At 44.4% G+C, this 16309-nt stretch overlaps 1 protein-coding gene and 1 long non-coding RNA gene across 2 annotated transcripts; one reads left to right on the plus strand and one right to left on the minus strand.

Annotated features, from left to right (window-relative positions):
• Positions 1-5430: 5430 nt before the first annotated feature.
• On the minus strand, positions 5431-9032 carry LOC123379033. The gene is made up of 3 exons (XR_006582960.1): positions 8680-9032; positions 8212-8300; positions 5431-7004 (listed from the first exon to the last, which is right to left on the minus strand). It is a non-coding gene; the product is annotated as an uncharacterized LOC123379033 (long non-coding RNA).
• HSD3B2 (hydroxy-delta-5-steroid dehydrogenase, 3 beta- and steroid delta-isomerase 2) lies at positions 7156-15012 on the plus strand. Its single transcript, NM_001246194.1, is given in 4 exon segments — positions 7156-7209; positions 7336-7555; positions 11414-11578; positions 13835-15012. Coding segments are annotated over 3 exon segments (1122 nt in total). The 5' UTR covers positions 7156-7209; positions 7336-7410; the 3' UTR covers positions 14647-15012.
• The last annotated feature ends 1297 nt before the right edge of the window (positions 15013-16309 follow it).

Genomic DNA, 16309 nt, shown 5'->3' on the forward strand with positions numbered 1-16309 from the left:
TTAGCAAATCAAATTCAACATTCAAATTCAAATCAAATTCAACAATGTATAAAAATAATTATACACCACAACCAAATGGGATTTATCTCAAGTGTGCAAAGCTGGTTCAATATTCAAAAATCATTTAATGTAATCCATCACATTTACAGGCTAAAGAAGAAAAATCCAATGATAATGTAAATATATGCAGAAAAAGCATCTGACAAAGTCTAATACCCATTCATAATAAAAACTCTCAGCAAGTGAGAAATAGAGGGGAACTTCCTCAACTTGATAAAGAACATCTACAAAGAACCTACAGCTACCATCATAGTTAATGGTGAGAAATTCAAAGCTGTCTCGCTAAGATCAGGAACAAGGCAAGAATACCCCCTTTCACCATCCCTTTTCAACATGATACTGAAAGTCCTAAGTAAAAAGACATGAAAAAGAAATAAAATGTGTACAGAGTAGGAGGGAATAAATAAAACTGTCTTTGTTTCCAAATGACATTTGTCTAAGTAGAAAATCCAAAAAAAGACACACACAAAAAAGTCTCCTTAGAACTAATAAGCAATTATAACAGGACTACTGGACATAAGGTTAACAACAAGTCAATCACCTTCTTCTATATCAGTAATGAGCAAGTGGAATTTGGAAGTAAAAACACGATACCATTCACATTAGCACCCAAGAAAAGTAAATACTTAGGTATAAATCTAACAAAATGGGTACCAGATATAAGGAAAACTACAAAATTCTCAGTAAAGAAATCAGAGAAACTAAATAAATGGAAAGATGTTTCATGTTATACATAAGAAGACCCAATATGTTAAGACGTCAATTCTTTCCAACTTGATTTATAGATTCAATACAATTCCAATAAAAATCCCAGTAAGTTATTTTGTGGATATTGATAAACTGATTCTAAAGTTTATATGGATAGTCAAAAGACCCAGAATAGCCAACACAACACTAAAGGAGAATAAAAAAGTTGTAGTATTGTCACTATCCAACTCCAAGACTTACTATAAGTCTACAGTAATCAAGACAGTGTATATAGGTGAAAGAATAAATAAATAGATTATCATGGAACAGAATAAAGAGCCCAGAAATAAATCCACATAAATATAGTTAACTGATCTTTGACAAAAGAGCAAAGATTGTCTCTTAAACAAATAGGGACAGAACAACTTGACATCCACATGAAAAAAAAAAAAGAATCTAGACACTGACTTTATACCTTTCACAGAAATGTTAACTCAAAACGGATCATAGACCTAAATGTAAAATACAAAACTAAAAAACTCTTGGAACATAACACAGGAGACAACCCAGGTGACTTTGGGTATGGCAATGGCTTTTTAGATACAACACCAAAGGCACAATCCATGAAAGAAATAATTGATAATGTGGACTTCATTAAAATTAAAAACTTCTTCTCTGAGAAAGAAATTGTCAAGAGAATAAGAAGACAAAATCCATATCTGATAAGGAATGTTATCCAAAATTTATAAAGAACTCTTTTCTATACATATCACGTTTATTTATTTTACTTTTGAGAGAGAGAGAGAGAGTATGAGCAGGGAAGGGGCAGAGAAAAGAGGGAGAGAGAATAAGTAGGTTCCATGCTGTCAGCACAGAGCCCAGTGTGGAGTTCAAACTCACGTACCATGAGATCATGACCTGAGATGAAATCAAGAGTCAGATGTTTAACTGACTGAGTCACTCAGGCATCCCACAAAGAACCATTAAAAGTCAATAAGAACATGAATAACCTGGGGGCGCCTGGGTGGCTCAGATGGTTAGGAAACCGACTTCGGCTCAGGTCATGATCTCATAGTTTGTGAGTTTGAGCCCCACGTCAGGCTCTGTGCTGACAGCTCAGAGCCTGGAGCCTGCTTCAGATTCTGTGTCTCCCCCTCTCTCTGTCCCCTCCCCTGCTCACACTCTGTGCCTCTCTGTCTCTCAATAATAAATAAACGTTAAAAATTTTTTAAAAATTAAAAAAAAGAACATGAATAACCTGATTTTAAAATGAGCAAAAGACCTGAACAGACACTTCACCAAAGAAGACATAGAGATAGCAAATAAGCATATGAAATGATGCTCCACATCATATGTCATTAGGGAGCTACAAATTAGAACAACAGGACACTACTTCATACTAATTACATTGGCAGAAAATCCCAACCACTGACAACCCCAAATGTTGATGAGGATGTAGAGCAACAGGAATGCTCACCGTTAGTGGTAGGAATGCAAAATGACACAACCAATTTGGAAGGGAGTTTGGCAGTTTCTTATAAAACCAAACATACTCATACCATGAAACCCAGCAGTTGTGCTCCTTGGTTTGTACCCAAATAAGTAGAAAACTTACACACACACACACACACACACACACACACACACACACACACACAACTGCATGTGAATATCTGTAGGAGCTTTATTCATAATCAACAAAATTTGGGAGCAACCAAGATGTTCTTTAGTAGGTGAATGGATAAAATGAGGTACATCCACACAACGGAATATTGTTCAGAGCTAAAGAGAAATGGCTCACCAAGCCATGAATAGACATGGAGAAATCTTAAATGCATGTTACTAAGTGAAAGAAGCCAATCCAAAAGCGTGCCCATATTATTCCAACATGGCATTCTGAGAAAGGCAAAACTATAAACACAGTAGTAAAAAGGTCAGCGGTTGCCAAGCATTAGGGGAGAGGCAGGGATGGCTTAGGTGCAGCATAGAGAACTTTCAGTGAAACTGTTTCACTGAACTTTCAGAGAACTTTCAGTGAAACTGTTCTGAGAACTTTCAGTGAAACTGTTTCACTTTCAGTGAAACTGTTTCACTTTCAGTGAAACTGTTCTATATGATATTGGAATAGTAGAAGCATGTCACTATGCATTTGTCATAAGCCATGGAATGGATACCACCAAGAGTGAACTCTAATGTGAGTTATGGGCTAAGTGTTAACACAAGATGCAGCTTCACTGATTGTAACAAAGTTGCCACGCTGGTGCAGGATGTTGATAACGGACCAGGTATGCATGCATGTGTGCATGGGAATTCTTTGTGCTTTCTGCTCCCTTTTGCCGTGATCTCAAACATGTCCTAAAAACAAAGTTTATTTTGGAAATTAAATGAAATAATACAGGTAGGTTCCATGTCTAAGGAGTTTGGAGGTCACAACTCCATCCTGACAACAGATGAAAAAGCTGAACAGACTGAAAAATCAAGAACTCTTCTTGGATCTGCAAGAGAGGGGAGCATACAAGGCAAATCGTTACCTCTGACACTGGAGAAACAGACAGGTAAATCCAAGGAGGCACATTAATATGGGAAGCTTTCTAGTTCATTTATTTCTGTGGTCACTGCTCTCTTCTATCTCCTTTCACCTGTTAGTCCATAAGGTTTTCAAAAGCATTGAGACATTTCAGAGTCCCTGATTGTTCATGTATGCTTTCATTCATTCATTCATTCATTCATTCATTCAGCAAACATTAATTAAGTTCCTATTATGTGTTGGATATTGTGCTATTTCTTATGGGAACATAAAGATATATAAGGCATAGATCATTCAGTTCAAACACTCAACAGTTTTTGAACATTTACTATGTGCCATACACTGTGCTAGGTGTTAAGGATTCGGCATTTTCAAAACAGTGTAACCACCACCACAACAAACTCTTGACCCCATTGGCTTTAACATGTTTTTAGTGAGATCTTCACAACTCCTTGAACAGGTGGGTTTGTCTGTTTGTCTGTCTGTTTGTTGTTTGGTGTGTGTGTGTGTGTGTGTGTGTGTGTGTGTGTGTGTGTGGTGGTACCATTGTTTTGTAGTCATTCTCTTAACTACTTTTGGACTCAATGCACTCCAATTGGATTTTCAGTACAACACACTCCAGGAGGACTTTCAACCCAACTTAATAGAAATTGCTCTTACCAAGTTAATTATGAACTGTATGTTGCCAAAACCAAAGGTCAATTCTTTTTGTCATTGCATTCGATGCCTTTGAAACATCCAGCATAACCGACCACACTTCCCCCCTTGAAACACTTTCTACACTTGACTTTCATAGTGGCATGCCCTTCGAATTTTCTTCCTGCTTCACACCCTTCCTGTTCAGTCTCCTTAGCTGGCCCCTCCTCTTCTGTTCAACCTCTAAGTGTTGTTACGTCTGTCCCAGGATTCAGTTCTGCAGCTTCTCCTTTTATCCACGAATATACTCTTTTCTATATTTCATCTAATCCTGTGACTTCAAATACTATTGTATGCTTCCGTTTCCCAAATTTACCTCTATAGATGGCATAAGGAGTATAACTGTCCTAAAGTGATCCAGGAGTGGTGTGTAATAGCCCAAAAAGTGGGAGAACTCCAGTTATTCATCAGCTGGTTTATCAATAAACAAAATGTGGTATACGCATACAATGGAATAGTGTTCAGCACCTAAAAAGAATGAAATACTGATACATGCCACGACAGAGATGAATCTCAAAAGTATATGATGCTAAGTAAAATAAGCCAGATGCAAAAGACCATATATTGCATGACTCCATTCATAGGATGTCCTGAAAAGGCAAATTTATAGAATCAGAAAGTCAATTCGAGGTTCCTAGAGCTGAAGAGTAGGAATGAGGAGTGGTTGCTAAAGGACACACTAGGTATTCTGGGGGTGATAGAATGGTTCCAAAACAGGACTGGGGTGATGGTTACACAAGCCCATAATTTTATTTAAAATAGTTGAATTATACACTTAAAACAAGTGGATTTTATGGCTTGTAAATTATATCTCAATAAAGCTGTTTGGAAATAAAAGAAATGTGATATTGTGGGCCCCATCTGCCTTCCCCTTTATTTATTTCTTATTTTCTATAGAATTTATATCGGTTCCACTCAGAGACTCTAAAGTCTCGTCCTATTGGCTCTTTGGCTGAAAGCAATTTCCAGAAGACACTAGCTGACTTCTGCCAGCCTCCAACCCTCCCAACAGCTGGGGGAATGAATTCCCCGGTCCTGAAGGAGATGGGGATGTGCACGGTTCGCTTAGAACATCACTCTGCTAGGCAAAGAGGTATGATGCACCTTGGTGGCCTCAAGTAGGGCTCCACAGGTCTTGGCAACACCGAGGGCGTTTAGCTAGTGCCGACAGCTTCAGAGACCAAGCTGCTACAACTCTGTGACTACAGTCAACCTTCCCTAGGCAAATGTGTTTGCAGCACGAGGATTCAGGTCTCAAGTAAGAAGAGGAGAATGTCCACAACACAAGGAAAAAGAGAGACTCAGAGGAGGGTGTCAAACCCAATCATTGTAGGGCATTTCTCCCAATATCTTTTTTTTAAATGTTTTTTTATTTATTTTTGAGACAGAGAGACACAGAGCATATGTGGCGGAGGGGCAGAGAGAGAGGGAGACATAGAATCAGAAGTGGGCTCCAGGCTCTGAGCTGTCAGCACAGAGCCCAGTGTGGGGCTCGAACCCACGAACTGTGAGGTCGTGACCTGAGCCGAAGTTGGAGCTGAGGTTGGACGCTTAACCGACTGAGCCACCCAGGCACCCCACATTTCTCCCAACAACTTAAGAAAACATTCTCTTCAAGTGCATGTGCTGTTTTCACCAGGACCATATGCTGGACTTCAAAACAAGTTTCCATAAATATCTAAGAGTGATAATCATACCACAATAGTATTAAATTAGATGTCAGTAAAAACAAGATATTTAGAAAATACCCAGTTTTAGAAATTAAACAACATACTTCAGAACAACTCATGTGTTAAAGAGGAAATCATAGATAAATTAGAAAATCTTTTTACCTGAATGATGATAGAAATCTAATACATCAAAATTGTTGTATGTGGCTGGCACAGTAAGTACTTACAGAGAAATTTATTCTTTAAGTGACAATAGTCACACACAAAAAAGGGATAAAGTCAATAATCTAGCTCTGACCTTAAGAACCTTGAAAATCAAGAGTAAATTGAACCCAAGGCAAACAAAAAGGAACAAATAAATAAATAAACAGATGAAATAGAAAAGAGACAAACAATAGAGAAATCCAACAGTAAATGAAATCCACACAGAAAATTTAATTTCACATGGATTCTATATTTAAGTGTATATCCAGAACCATAAAGACTTTAGGAGAAAAAATGGGAGAGCATCTATCGTAACTAAAAATCAGAAAATCATTGCTTCTGGGGTAGATTGCAGGCAGGGTGGAAGGTGGGAATTGACTAGAAAGGGGCAAGAAAGAACTTTTTGAGGGTGAAGGAAATGTTCTGGAGGTTGTCTTGGGTAATGGTGACAGTGGTGTGTACGTAATTTCACGCTTCATTGAACTAACCCTTAAGATCTGGACATTTTCATGCATGTAAATTACACCTCAATTTTTTAAAGTAGAGAAGAGGCAACATCTTGAGGAGCTTTTGGTGGTGGTACTGGGGCATCCCTGGGGCGCAGGCTTCAAAAGCATCCATAGTATCTTGAGTTTAGGACTCTGCTAAGAGTGGTTTTGCAACCAAAATGTAGGCTGACCGCAAACGACCATAAGATCCACAGTGACCAGAGCGACGGATCCCTATTCTCTTTATCCGGATCATAGAACTAGACAGCTACCACAAGATAGCTTCCCTTCAATGGTGATCTTCCCCCATAAACCCAGAGCTCTCCAAGGGGAAATCGAAATTGAGGTTCTGGATATGTGCGGTTGGAAAGAAAGTCATTTCCCATACAACCCGGTGTCTGGAGCTGCCACCAAATGCAAACGTCTACACTTTACAAGACAGTAACATTTCAAATGGCACTCTGAGAGAGGAGATAATGGACTATAGTAGATTTTCCCCCCAGATGTATTTGCTGCTCAAGGCAAAAATTGCCATTGTGCTGGCAGATTTCTTCTCTTCATTTAAATCCACAGATTGTGCATCCCAGACAGCTGGCATGGACCACCGGATGTCTTGTTACAGGGAGGACCCAGCCTTTATCACACCGTGGCCCTGAAGCCTGCTTCCTGTGCCTTGGAAGAATGAGAGCTATGTTAAAGGTCAGCACTTTTTAGGGAGGAGGGACCCTGCAGGAGGCATGAGCAATGGGTATGTGGTAAGAGTTCAAGGTGAACAGGCTGAGCCAGAAACAACAGTGCATAAAACTCCAATCCTGCCTTTGGGACATAAGGGGACCAGAACCCAGGCTCTTTCAACTGGCTTCCAACCATCTAACAGGTTAGAGCTTTCTCATTTTCTTTCAACTATTCCCGGGCATGGGCGTTTTGCAGAAATAAAGTGGAGGGAACAAAATTTTTTTTGTAAACCTGTAACTACTTGATCTCTCTTTCTGGCCTTCTCCAGGATCACGCTGTAATCTAATCTGCTCCCCAGTGTTTCTGATTCCTGGAGAGTGCTTCTTGATACCCCGGTTTGACCATGGCTGGGTGGATCTGCCTTGTGACAGGGGCAGGAGGGTTTCTGGGTCAGAGAATCGTGCGTTTGTTGGTGGAGGAGAAGGACCTACAGGAGATCCGGGCACTGGACAAAGTCTTCAGCCCAGAATTGCGGGAGGAATTTTCTAGTAAGTGAACTTGGGTTCATGGGTGGGTAGCTCCATCTTAACCCCTGGGTACGTGTGGGGAGAGGGTGGTTGTCTAGCAAATCAAGGAAAGTGTTAGCTAAATCAAGGCTAATCCCGGGTCCAAAGTCATGGGAAAGGAAAACACAAGTGGTGTAGCGTAAGAGATACAAGGCTATCAGGAGACTGGGTCTGACTCTGATCCAGAACTAGAGGGGAATGACCGTAGGTCAGCCACTTTGGCCTCTAGGTCTCTTTTCTTCTCATTTATTAAACCATGTATCAGTTCTCTCCCTTGTCAACAACTCTTTAATGTTCTGAAGATTTCAGACTTTGCAGCATCTGCAAAGGGCAAACGAGCACCATTAACCCAGAGACTCCAGCAGTGGGTCCCCGTGGCTCTTGATTGTCCTGGTCCTTCTGTGGCTTCATTTAGCATTGCCAGTGAAGGTGAAATGAAAGGAAGTGAAGGTGAAGCTGAGTGTGTGTGTGTGTGTGTGTGTATGTGTGTGAGAGAGAGAGAGAGAGAGAGAGACATACAGACAGAGACACAGAGAGACAGAGAGGGAGAGAGGTAGGGAGGACACACAGCGTGCAACGAGGGAGCCAGAGACAGAGTGCGGATTCCTCTTGTGGATTCCCCGAACATCTCTTTTTACCTTTTGTCTCCACTCATCACCACGAGAAAAGTGGCTGCAGCATGTGCTGGACAACCTCACTGCTCTGCTCTTTTCCCAGATTGCTGACCCTGGAGCAAATGCAAAAGCTAGATTTATAAGACCTATTTCACCCCTCCAGATCCTCAAAACAACCCTGAGAGGAAGGTAGGAAAGGGGTCTCACCCCACAGGACGATGAGGAAATCGAGGTAAAGGTAAAGCAACTTACCGAGGCCCTCTGATTAATGGAAGGCAGGGCTCAGAGTAGAGCCTCATCGCAGAGGCACCTGTCCCCCCTCCCCGCCCTCCCAGACAGTGCCCGTCACTCTCCTTGTCTTTCCTGTGCTCTGAATGTCTCAGATGTCCTATTTCCTCTACCCTCTGCCGCAACGGTGTCTCTGGTGAACACACAGGAACATACATGATCAACATCGACTGGGTGTAACCCTTATGTCTCAGCAATACTTACGGTCTGACAGCTGATGCCCCAAACAGGCGACGTTTAACCTAGAGAAGCAGTCTCCCAGGGTGACAAGTCACGTGGTGTCAGAGACGGGCCGGGGCCTCTGTCAAGATCACAGGGGAGAAGCCTTACAGTGGTTTTTCCGTGCCAGGCCCTGTGCTCGGTGTGCTACATGTGCCAGCTAGTTTGCTCCTCGTGACACCCCTGTGGGATAGGTAATATCGTCCTCCTCTTTTTAGAGATGAGAAGGCAGGGCCGCCTGGGTGGCTCGGTCAGTTGAGCTTCCGACTCTGGTTTTAACTCAGGTCATGATCCCACAGTTTCATGGGTTTGAGCCTCTGCCTTGGACTCTGTGCTGCCAGCACAGAGCCTGCTTGGGACTGTCTCTCTCTCCCTCTCTCTCTGCTTCTCCCCCACTTGCGCTCTCTGTCTCTCTCAGAAGAAATAAATAAGCTTAAAAAAAAAAAAAAAAAAAAAGATGGGAAAGCAGACACAGAAAGGCATCTTTGTCCTGTCAAGGCTGCTATAACAATACACCATAGGCCGGGTGGCTTCAACCCAATTTATTTCTCACAATTCCGGGGGCTAGAAGCCCAAGAGCAAAGCAGGGTCATGTTCTGGTGGGAGCTCTCTTCCTGGCTCATAGCCTGTGCCATCTTGCCGTGTTATCACATCGTACAAAGGGGGAGGGATCTCTCTCTGGGATCTTTTATCAGAATACTGATCCCATTCATAAGGGTTAAACCCCCATGACCCGATCGCCTTCCGAAGGCCCTATCTCCTAACACCATCGCGGTGGCATTAGGATCTCAACGCTTGAATGTGGGAGGACACCAACATTCAGCCCATACACAGCCAAGGCTAAGGTGTTCAGGGTCCCACAGCTGAAAAATAGCAAAGCTGAAACTGAACCCAGGTCTAGCTTCAGCGGCTGTGCTTTTAACCACTAGTTTGTCTAGTAGCTTCTCTTAGGTCTCCCTACAGCGCAGCCCGCACCGCATAAGCAACTGTCTATTCAGCCTAGCAAAATACTTCTCAAGTTCACAGAGCCTCGGAGAGGGCGCGAGCTGGGCCGCTCCCACCAACACGGCCGCGGCGCCCTCTGCTGGTGTCTTTGCGCCCCTCCAAGCTAAGAGGGTAAGAGCCCTTTCTTCTGGCTTTGGGCCTCTCCCCCCCTCAACTTGTCAATTCCTCGGAGCCAGCCTGTGGAAGTCAGCAGCAAAGACGAGGCAGAGGAAAGGAGGGGGAAAGGCAGAAGTGGAGACACAAAATTCCCACTGATCGCCAGCAGCTTTTCCTCTGCTTTCTTCCTCTTCGGGGAGTCTTGGAATTGCCTGAAAAGGGAAGGGGCGGGAGGAGGTGTCGCAGAGCAAATTTAGCAGAGGCTTAAGCAGAGCAGATGGTTCCTCCAAGTTGTAACCCAGGAAGGAAATTTCTCAGCCCTGAGTTTTTCACTCTGAATTTCTCTCTCTCACTGTGCTCTGGTCCCCATTGCCAATTTCAGTTAAGTTGCCTTATCCTTTAAATACACACATACACACATATGTATATACATAGACTTATCCTTAATCTGCCTCAGGAAAAAAAAAAGTGCTAATCCTGCATTTGGGTGACAGGGGGAAGAGAGCAAAGCTTGAAGGCAGCGGGCAGGCTTGAGTCTTCACTAGAAGTGTGACTTAGACCTGCCCCTTAACCTGCCTCAGCCTCAGTTTCCTTGCCTGTATAGTGGAAATCAGAGTATCTTTGTCATGAGATAGCTGCGAAGGAAAAAACCAGACAACTGTACAAGTTGTGTACAAAGGAGAAAGCACAAAGTAAATGTGGGCAATTCACCCAAACTGTATGCAGTGCCATGTTTATCCCATGGGTTTATCCATTGCCCTTGGCTAGATGGTCAGAATGCTAGTTCCTCGGCAGCTGAGTCATTTGCAGCAACGAGACCTGCTTTAGATGATATCTGACAAAGCGTTCCCTGTCAATGGCTCCACTGTCCTTCTGGTCACCCAAGCAGGAAATACTCAGGCTAACATTGACTCTAACAAAACCTCTTCCTCTTAGCCTATCTCCAATAAGAACCAGGACCTGTCTGGGTAAGGTCTGGAAAGTCAACCCTGCCTATCTCTCCCTGACCCTGCTCCCTCTGTGGGAGCCCTGGTTCCAGTCCGTCTCATCTGAAGTTTGGTGCAGACATTCTGATTCATCTCTCGAATGCCCTGCTCTCTTTCAGATGTACCACACCAATCCATTTTATATACCGCAGCCGGGGTTACCTTCCTACACCACCACTCTGTTGGCTTCTTTCTCTTCTTGTTCCAAACCCGTGCATGATTCCTTATTCCCTACAGAATTAAATTCCAATTCTTTCCTCATAAGAGGAGAAGTGGATATAAATCCATTCTTCATAATCACCCTACTCTCCTTAATGAATTTTATGAATTTCCCATGAATCACTTTAATAATTTTTGTCCCAGGTGCAGTTGATCCCTCACTGCTCAAATTCCTTTTTTTTTTTTTTTTTTTTTGGAATAAAATGGGGTGGAAACAGATGTTTGCTCTATCCCAGTAAATGTTACACATCCTGATTTCTGTGCCTTTGTTTACTTGTTCCTTCTGTGGATTTGCCCCCTATCCCCACCCTCCCCTCAATGTACCTGTCCTTGAGACCTGGGTAAATGCCACCTGTATCAGGAAACTTCCAGATCCCAAAAGACTTCCAATGACCTGACTCATGTTCACCCAGAGCTCCAGAGCAAGATCAAGCTGACCATTCTGGAAGGAGACATTCTGGATGAACAGTGCTTGAAGAAGGCCTGCCAGGACACCTCAGTCATCATCCACACCGCCTGTATCATTGACTTCTTGGATGTCGTTCACCGAGAAACCATCATGAATGTCAATCTGAAGGGTACAGTACCCCAGGGAGGATATGGGATGATGTGGGCAAGTGAGGCTCAGAAAACAGAACAGGAGGGGAGGGGAAGCCCCCATCCCTGAGCACCTGCTGAGCCCGTGCCAACTGCTTTTTCTTATCACCACTGAGAGATGCAAGGCTGTTATCCCCAGTTTTTAGATGAGGAAACCAGGGCTGAGAAGGGCTAAGTAACTTGTCAAGTCCCCCTGAGTAGGAGAGCTAGAATTTACACCCACACCTGTGTGTCTCCAAAGGCCACACAGGCTCTTCTTACTGTAGCTCTACTCAAACATCGACTCCATTCCGACCTTAAACTCTTGCTATCCAACCACCTCCTACCTCCCCTGGGCTAGAATCAGACCTTACAAGTGCCTCCTTGGTCATCATTTCAGCCCTTCTGTGTGCCTCTAAGTTGGCGGTCACCCAGTGAGGCCGAGACCAAAGAGCTCTGTGATATGAAGGGCCCCCATGTCCATTATGAGCGATGGGCCGTAGCTCTGGGCCAGTTTCCTTCAGGCAGGACTCCTGTGCAGGATCGCCAAGCATAATGAGAATACCTAGCACCTTCCTGCTTACCTCAGAGAAGGATTCCTCTCAAGAGACCTAGCAAAGCAAGTTCACAGCAGTCTGACAGGACAGAATTACCCAGCACTGGCCTTCCCGTGATATTTCTTAATGGTACCAGCCTTCCCTTATCCATAAGAGTACTTCTTCAGCTCACTGCTGGGTCTCCTATTAAAGGGTAGTTTCTAGCCAGGTGCGCAAAGTACACCCTTCTTAGATCCTATCCCTTAAATGCCTGGCTGCTGGCTCTTTCTGATTTATGGCTTTCCAATCTACTTTAGATCCAGACACATTTGTTTAAGGGATTAGTGTAAATCCCTTATTAGCCTGGCACGTGATATTATCCTTCCGATCCCTGGATGCAGTTCCTCTAGGACCAGAGCACTCCAACCCCCAATCCTATCTGGCTTCTATGCCCTGCTCTACAAAGTTAGTCATTAGTCTACTCAGAGGCTCCTTTTCTAAAGCAACTCATGGCTTTAGGATCTCCAGCCTAAAGAAGCACAATCTCAAAAAAGACCCTTTCTCATTTCTACTTACCCACACCCTCACCACTCCCACGCTGCAAGGAGGGTGCTATATTACCCAACTTTTCCTTTTTAGCCCCTCTCTCCTAACTCCTGCTCTCCAGGGCTCACAACAAGAGGGGATTTGAAATCACTGACAAGTGTTAGCAGTATCAGTGAATTAAAACCAATGTCACTCCCAGGTTTAGAAAATACTTCATAGGAATGGTCATTTCCCCCTTTGCAGATAAATTAGCCTGTAATTCTCTCAGCCTCTAGATTTGATTTTTTTTTTTTTTAAATAAGGCTGTCTCTCTAGAAAATCAAATTGCACAAAGACCTTGAAGGGTATTTTTTTAATAGAAAGAAAGAAAGAAAGAAAGAAAGAAAGAAAGAAAGAAAGAAAGGGAAGGAAGGAAGGAAGGAAGGAAGGAAGGAAGGAAGGAAGGAAGGAAGGAAGGAAGAAAGAAAAAGAAAAACGATGCTTTGCCGGGGAAATTCCTTCCTTATGGGAATGATGCCTGCGTCACCTCCCCCAGCCAGAGGGATTCTGCAAGATCCTCCTGGTATAGGTATTAACCAGCAGAGGGCACACTCCTCTTTCCCGTTCTCCACCAGGCTGCCCAGAGAGAGCCGGTGCCGGCTCAGGAATGCCAAGGAAAAGGAAGGTTTATCACGTCCGCTTTTCAGACCTGGGTCAAAGAAGTCACAGCCAGAATTAGGAGTGGCCTTTGTAAGGATTACTCAGTCAGGATTAGGTAAAATTCTAGTCCATATTCTGAGAGTATGGCCTCCTAATAACGTTATACTTAAAATAACCTGTTTTTAATGAAGTGGGAGGGATAAGTGATCATTTTCGTAATGTCTTTACTCAACAAAATATAAAACGGCAACCCTCTGTCCTTTTCCAAAATTAAAAGTACACACACAGGTCCAGGAAATCCAAAAGCCTAGAAATTCTTGCTCTCCAGAACCCAAATGTTGGTTTGTTTTCATTTTTGCAGTTTTGCATTTTATCTATGGCTCTAGCATAGTCAGATCTTAGCCAGAGACACAGAGGAGTACACTCCTGATCTACAATAACTACCTCACTTGTGGGTTAGGGGGTGGACATGGTCCGTGGGCATGGCTGGCCCTGTGAGTTATTTGTTGACACTGACTGCATGTTCCCCATGGGCAGGTACCCAGCTCCTTTTGGAAGCCTGTGTCCAGGCGAGTGTGCCAATCTTCATCTATACCAGCACCATAGAGGTGGCTGGGCCCAACTCCTACAGGGAGATCATCCAGAACGGCCACGAAGACGAACATCTCGAATCCACATGGTCCACTTCGTATCCATACAGCAAAAAACTTGCGGAGAAAGCTGTGCTGGCTGCTAATGGGTGGGCTCTTAAAAATGGTGGCACCTTGCACACTTGTGCCTTAAGGCCCATGTATATCTATGGGGAAGGAAGCATATTCCTTTATAACCATATATACAAGGCCCTGAGGAACAATGGGATCATCCAACAGAACAGCAAATTCTCCATAGCCAACCCTGTCTATGTAGGCAACGTGGCCTGGGCTCACATTCTGGCCTCGAGGGCCCTACAGGACCCCAAGAAGGCCCCCAGAGTTGGAGGACAGTTCTATTATATCTCAGATGACACACCTCACCAAAGCTATGATAACCTCAATTACAGTTTGAGCAAAGAATGGGGCTTATCCCTTGAGTCCAGAATGAGCCTTCCTCTATTTCTGGAGTACTGGCTTGCCTTCCTGCTGGAAATAGTGAGCTTCCTACTCAGTCCAATTTACAAATACCAACCCCCCTTTAACCGCCACACGGTGACATTGTTAAATAGTGTGTTTACCTTCTCCTATAAGAAAGCTCAGCGGGACCTGGGGTATGAGCCACTCTTCAGCTGGGAGGAAGCAAAGCAAAAGACCATGGAGTGGATTGGCTCCATAGTGAAAGAGCACAAGAAGTCCCTAAAAACAAAGACTCACTGATCTAGGGGTGCCAAGGACGTAGAGGGAGGTCTTTCAGGCTCTCCCGCTCTGGCTTCCCACAGAAAGAAACAAGGGCACAAGCCTGGGTCCTACTGCCTCCCATTTCCAAGATGGCCACCTTCCTTTACAAGATGGTAACCCTTCCCCGTCCCTGGCCGAACCAGAAGCTCTCTGTCCTACCCACACTACAGAGGACAGACGAAAGCCTCCGATGCCGATTCTGAGCTATTCGGGCCTGTTTCACTAAATAGTTTTGCCTATCGGTTCCGTTTCCTTTTGTTACGTGTGAAACATTTCTTAAGTTTTAAAAATTCCGATTCCTACACACAGCTCAATGAAAAGAGTAATAAATGCTTTAATGCCTAATCTGGAGGATGCTGTGGTTGACATGGACACACACCTTCCTCCTTTCCCTTCCATGTCCAGGTATCACTACGTCCTTTTTAGGAAGGTAGCATGGAACGGAGGTGGGCAGAAGTGTTTGGAAGTGGGGGAAGTCAAGATCGACTTAGCACCAGTATGTTTCGGCATATGTCACTGCATTAATCCCTCTCCAGAAAACTAGGAGGTAGGGATTAGTACTTCTTTTTATTGACAAGGAAACCCGATCATCATGACCACCAACTGCTAAGTGACCAGGCCACTTAACCCAGACAGACTGACTTGACAGCCCCTGTCCACCGACTCATGAAGCCTGAACTGCCTAAAATTCGCAGCCGAACAGGGGTGGCGCGGAGGGGTTTGTCAGCGGTGCAACAGAGCCCTGGAGTGTGCTTCTTGGGAGAGCCCGGCTCCTCTGGGCCACCTCCTTCTCACCCAGCTTGTGCAGGAGACTCCCTAGGACCCAGAAGAACCCTTGAAGGGCATCATGAGAGTTCGCAAGCCCTTGCCAGGTGGCCTGGGCAGGGAAAGGAGAAGCTGAGATGTGGCCAGCCTCTACTGCCAATGCCAGTTTCCTTAGCCCCCAGGACGTACGTGGGCCACCCTGGCAATTCAAAGCCGCTATCTAACCTTTCAAATCATGCAATGAAACCATACCATGGGTTCTCGGGAAAGTAAAGGGAACAGATATGATGAACTCCCCTAAAACTTCATCTCCTACCCATCCCAAGAGGTAGAGGTCGACCGCCCCACACCTCCAGAATGAACTCCTTTCTCCCTCTCCCTGGCTCTCCCTTACACTGTCTGCTGTGACGGAAGCTTATCCCTCTACGTCCGTAAGTCTCTCTCCTTTCCCTTCACCTGCCCCAGCCTGTGCATCCCTTATCCTCAGGAGAGGAGGCCAATCAAGGCAGGTTTGGGGAGTTGAATGATGACACAGTCATGAACTAAGCAGAGGACCAATAGTCAAAAGAAACACCGTCAGGACTGGCGAGGACCACATGACCTGGGGCGCTGAGGAGGTGGCCGTGGGGCTTGGAGTGTGGGTGGTGACAGCTGCCTCTCTCCAGACCAGGCTGTTGCCTGTCTTTATGGACCAGAGCCACGGCAAGAGTCGCACCCAACATCCAGTGGCTCCTTTCTTACCTAGAGAATGTACAGATTATGATTTCAGTTGAATTTGACTACCACAAGGGAGCTAGCTTATGCTTTCATTCTAAGGAGAAAGGGGAAAAAAAAACATTCTGGCTGGGGTACAGGTTTCTATCACCTTCAAAATCCC

Source organism: Felis catus, chromosome C1 (assembly GCF_018350175.1).
Source record: "Felis catus isolate Fca126 chromosome C1, F.catus_Fca126_mat1.0, whole genome shotgun sequence".
Lineage (NCBI taxonomy): Eukaryota > Metazoa > Chordata > Mammalia > Carnivora > Felidae > Felis > Felis catus.